This window comes from Stegastes partitus, unplaced genomic scaffold (genome assembly GCF_000690725.1).
Source record: "Stegastes partitus isolate 25-593 unplaced genomic scaffold, Stegastes_partitus-1.0.2 Scaffold457, whole genome shotgun sequence".
Taxonomy (NCBI): Eukaryota; Metazoa; Chordata; class Actinopteri; family Pomacentridae; genus Stegastes; species Stegastes partitus.
The window spans coordinates 318,146-323,615 of NW_007578188.1; the positions used below are offsets into that span (position 1 = coordinate 318,146).

General features: G+C 44.3%; 1 protein-coding gene across 1 annotated transcript in view; it reads right to left on the reverse strand.

The window, feature by feature from the left end:
- cabcoco1 (ciliary associated calcium binding coiled-coil 1) overlaps window positions 1–5,470 on the reverse strand; it is a 19,012-nt gene that overhangs the window by 12,917 nt on the left and 625 nt on the right. Inside the window, exon 3 of the mRNA XM_008286515.1 lies at window positions 4,870–5,039. Coding sequence (XP_008284737.1) covers window positions 4,870–5,039 — 170 coding nt within the window. The remainder of the gene's footprint in view (window positions 1–4,869; window positions 5,040–5,470) is intronic.

Below are 5,470 nucleotides of genomic sequence, written 5' to 3' on the forward strand. Positions count from 1 at the left end.
CTCTCTGCCAGTACTTAAACCAGCTCCAAACCATCAGCAGACGCCGGACCGTGATCAACTGATAGTCAGTGTTTGTTCTAGCTCTCGTTTTGCTCCGTGCCTTGCTTGCTCTGTGACTAACTGTCTCTCCGCTCCCCAGGACTCCACCAGCCAGCGTGTGTGCTCCTCCAACCACCCCCATCTCCTCCCTCCGTTCCCTGCTGGACTCCCTGTTGTCGTCTCCCTGGTTCCCCGTCCTCACCACCGTCCTGCTGCGCCGTCTGCATTCCGCTCCGCCTGCCTTCCCCGCTCCCTCTCCGGTTTCTCTCAGCTAAGTTGTTAGCCGCTAGCTTCGTGTGCTTTAGTGTAGTTTCGCGTCCCTTGTTTCTATAGTGTAGTTTATTATTCCTGTTATAGCTTTGTGTGCTTTAGTGTAGCTTCTTGTTCCTAGTGTCTCACTGAGTCTTATTTGCTTAGTCGCTTTTTGTTCCTCGTTCTAGCTTAGCTTTCGTTTCCTTAGCCTTTTGTTTGAGTTAGCTTCATGCCTGCATTACCACTCGTGTAGTTTTAGTTTCGGTTTCCGAGTGCGTCTTTCGTTATCGTTAGTTTTAGTTTAGCTTTCCGTCTGTGGTTATACCACCAGCTTGGTTAGTGTTTTCTTTGCCCTGCTGTAAAATAAATTATTTTATTTTTTACATCTGTCTCCTGTGTCTTGTTGCTCTGCACGTGGGTCTGTGAACTGACCGTAACACAATCACTGGGGACTTCAACCACATCACACTGGATAAAATTCTCCCAACTTCTTACCAGTTTGTTAACTGCCCCACTAGAGACAACAGAACACTGGACCTCTTGTATGCAAAGGATGCGTACAGTGCCACCGCCGTCCCCCCACTGGGCAGATCTGATCACAACCTGGTCCTTCTGACACCAAAGTATGTTCCTCTTGTGCAACGGCAGCCTGCTTCCACAAGGACTGTTAGGAGGTGGAATCAGGAGGCCAAAGAGGCTCTGCAGGACTGCTTTGAGTCAACTGACTGGGAAGTGCTGTGTGATCCACATGGGGGGGACCTCAACAGCATGACTGACTGCATCACAGAATACATAAAATTCTGTGAACACACCACTCTGTCAGCCAACACTGTATGCTGCCTCTCAAACAATAAACCCTGGATCACCAGTGACCTGAAAGTCCTCCTCAGCAACAAGAAGAAGGCCTTCAGGTCTGGGGACAAGGAGGAAATGAGGAGGCTACAGCATGACTTGAAGGTGGAGCTGAGGAGGGCCAAGGACTCCTACAGGAGGAAGCTGGAGGCCAAACCCGCAGTTTGTCCATCTTGGAGCTGCTCTGTCTGATGTGGTTAGTGACATAGGCACCCCACAGGGCACTGTGCTCTCTCCATTCCTGTTCACCCTGAAAACCTCAGACTTTCAGTACAACTCTGAGTTGGTCCACTTGCAGAAGTTCTCTGACGACTCTTCAGTGGTTGGGTGTGTACGTGGTGGACGGGATGAGGAGTACAGAGCGCTGGTGAGTTGAGTGGTCTGGAAGGAACCATCTGCTCCTGAATGTGGCCAAGACCCGGGAGATGGTGATCGACTTCAGGAAGAAGAGGACGGCCACACAGCCATTGAACATCCTGGAAGAGGACTTCAAAGCGGTGGAGGACTACAAGTACCTGGGCGTCCACATTGACAGCAGACTGAACTGGAAAACCAACAACAAGAAACAAAAAAGAAAACACCACACTCTAAGGAAGCAGAAAGCCGACAGCCTGCACAGCAAGAAGCAAAATATCGAACATCAGTCAGCAGTCGCCAGTGCACAGTGCACTGCTCCAGGCTGCAGGCGACGCAGCAGCAAACACCGCAACAACAGAAAACAGAACAAACAAAAAACAAAGCAGGAAGCAGGAATCAGCAACAAACCACAAACCAGACAACAGGGAAGAGAGAAGAGAAAACAGAACAAACAATTATCTATTCTGGATAACCCCGACCACCCTCTCCACCCGCTTCTGGGCAGGAAGCGGAGTTCCTTCTCAAACAGACTGATTCAGCTCCGTCACAAGGACCAGTACAGGAAATCTTTCCTACCCAGAGCAATAACTCTTTACAACACCTCACCTCTGTCTGGCAGAGAGCATTCTCAGCTCTCTGCTCTGTAAAATCTTTTGTCTTTTTCACTGTTTTTTCAATTTGCACATTTTGTACAGTTATTTTATTTAATTCATTTTATTATAATTCCACTCTATTTTTATTTTTCCTTTTTTAAAACAGTATTTAACTTTAGCCCTTTTCTGTTGTGATTGGTGTTTTTTTCTGTTTTTGCTGCTGTATCACAATAATTTCCCAGGCCTGGGATAAATAAAGTATTTTTATTGTATTCTATTCTATTCTATGTACAGCAAAATGACAATAAACTTGATTTGATTTGATTTGAAATGACAAAGTGCAAACAACGGTAATTTGTAAAGTTTGCACAGAGACAGTTCACACATCGGATGGCAACACGACGAACTTGTTCAATCACTTTACATACAGAAATGGTCTGGTTGTACTGACCAGAAACTTGCAAATTAGTCTCAAAAAATACATCTAAGGTCGTGATAAAATCAAAATGCTGATTTTATAATAAAATAATCATGATATGATATTTTTGCCGTATCACCCACCCCCAGTGCCAAGTTTCTGCTGCTTTGTCAGACATAGTCATCACTGGCAGTGGTAAGTAAGCTTTAGAAACTACCTACAACACTCGCAAAACACATTTATAGTGAAAAGACTTTGCTATCACAAGGCTGTCTTTGTTCAGTTTCTGGCGGCTGGCTACTGTTGACTGCACTGCTATTGCAGAACGTTGAACTTGAACGTGTACGCACACTGGGTGTAGACAAATATTACACATGTGAATAATGTACGGTAACTCCCTTTAAGGCAGTCATATGTTAACCCTACTCTTCACTATATCCTTCACATTTATTCCACTTTGACACAAAGCTGTGCACTTAAGGAGGAGAACCACAATTAGAGTGTCAGCTAATAAACACAGCATGCAGGGTTTTTGCTGCACAGGGGAATTGTTGACACTAATAAGGTAAATGGAGATGTAAGATATTGTTTTTAATGTGATTACTATAATTCACTCTGGCTTATTTGTATTTCAGTCACAATCGTTTTGGGAAATGATAAGCCAAGACTCCAGCAAAAGTGTCCCTGCAAAGTAATGACAGAGAACTTATTTGATGAAACATCTGCACGCTGGAAGGCAAGAACTGTTAATAAGGGCTGCTTTACTGCATGATACCTATCGTTGTTGTTTCCGGTAGTGAAGATGATTTTTAAAATGCATAGATTGGCGAAGGAGAACAGAAAGCTGTGTGAAATATGCAACAAGCTTGTACCAGCAGCTGACATCCAGTGAGTCAGACTACAATAATGTCACTTACCTTTTCAAGTTAATAACACAATTGAACTAGTTGAAATGTACATGGGCTTGCTACTCTTTACTTCAGAAATATTAATGTGCAACTGATGATTACAGCAGACGAATGCAGCCTATTGCCCAATTTTCCTATTTAAATTTTCTAACATCACCTGGTCTCATGGTGGTGCAATGAATGACTGAATTCATCAGTCAGCATTAACCTACATACTAGCCATCAACCATTTAGCCAATGGTAGCTTGCTAAATTTGGACATTATTTTCCTCTCCTTGAGATCAAGGACAAAAACCTACTGGTGAGTGGCAGTCTATGTGCAAGTGTGAACTTCCATATCAATTAGAGATAATTTTCAGAAACACATGATCAAACAACAATTTGTGCTTTTCACGTAACAACCCAATACAAGTGCTGCTGAGCATGGACTCCATCCAAACAACCACAGCCTGGCTTTAAACCCAAGAATCCCTTTGTACAGTCTGTACACTATGCAAAGCAAAAAAGACTGATTGCCAGGTACGCTGTTGAACACATGAAACAGTTGATTCTCATAGTTTCATTATAGCAACTGGACTTGCTTGAGGTTCTTGAAAACATTTTACCTCTCATCCCAGAGGCATCGTCAGTTCTGACTGACTAGTTGGAAGTTATAGATACTTAAATCCTTAACATTTAAGTTTTGGTTTCCACTGGGGGTTTGTTGCTCCTCCCCCTTGTTATGTCAGTCGTTAGGACTCCCCCTGCCACAATGGGGTTCGTCAAGGTCTTTTGTGGCTAGGTGTGAATGTGAGTTCATCTTCCTGGGGGAGAGCTCTTAAGACTTAATTGACTTTAAGTTTCACTTCACTTAAATGTTACTTAAGTGTTACTCTAAGTTTCACTCAACAGAGGTGAGGTCACCTCTCACCTGTTCACAGTTTAGTCTTAAGAACTCTCCCCAGGAAGATGAACCTACTTTCACACCGAGCCACAAAAGACCTTAACAAACCCCATTGTGGCAGGGGGAGTCCTAACGGCTCACATAACAAGGAGGAGGAGCAACAAACCCCCAGATGAAACCGAAACTCAAGCGTTAATGGATTCTTAAGAATATAAGTATCTGGTACTCTCAACTAGTCAGTCAGAACTGATGAAGCCTCTTGGATGAGAGGTGAAACGTTTTCAAGAAAATCAAGCAAGTCCAGTTGCTACGATTAAACTACGAGAACCATGACCTGGATGACTGAGACAGACATCCAATAGTTGAGACTTCAGGCATCTGATTAGTAAAATAACAGTTACAGAAACCAAATGTTGACACGTGTTGGCCAACTGTGTCACAGCAACACTGCCATGATGTAGTCACAGAAAAGATACTTTCTCTTGTAAGCCATAACATATTTCAGAAACTTGCACAACACTGAGAAATAACTGAGGAATACTGTATTCTTCTCTCAGTCTTCCCCACCTCTGATGTTATCCAGCAGTATGTGCAGCACAGCCATGGTGAAAGAGGCCTGTGCAGGAGTAAAGCTGGCCTCCTTAGCCCACCACCATCCACAGACGTAGTAATCCAGCAGGACAGCTTCCTTCATGCAGGTCTGATGGTTGCTGCAGCCCAGGATCTCCTTCAGCTCCCTATGACAGAGAGGACATCTGTTAAAACTATTTCACTGCAGCAGCATTTATACAACTACACATCCAGCAGTTACCTCAGTTCTGCTTCTATTAGGGACATCCATTATCTATACACTTAATCCTCACAAGGGTCGCGGGGGGCTGGAGCCTATCCCAGCTGACTTGTGGCGAAGGTAGGGGACACCCTGGACAGGTCACCAGTCTATCACAGGGCTACACTTAGAGACAGACAACAAAGCACACTCATATTCACACCTACGGACAATTTAGAATCACCAATTAACCTCAACATGTTTTTGGACTGTGTGGGAGGAAGCTTGGAGAACATGCAAACTCCACTCAGAAAGATCCCACATGTCCTCACCGGGACGCGAACCGGCGACCTTCTTGCTGCGAAGCAACGATGCTAGCCACTGAGTCACCTCTCTATT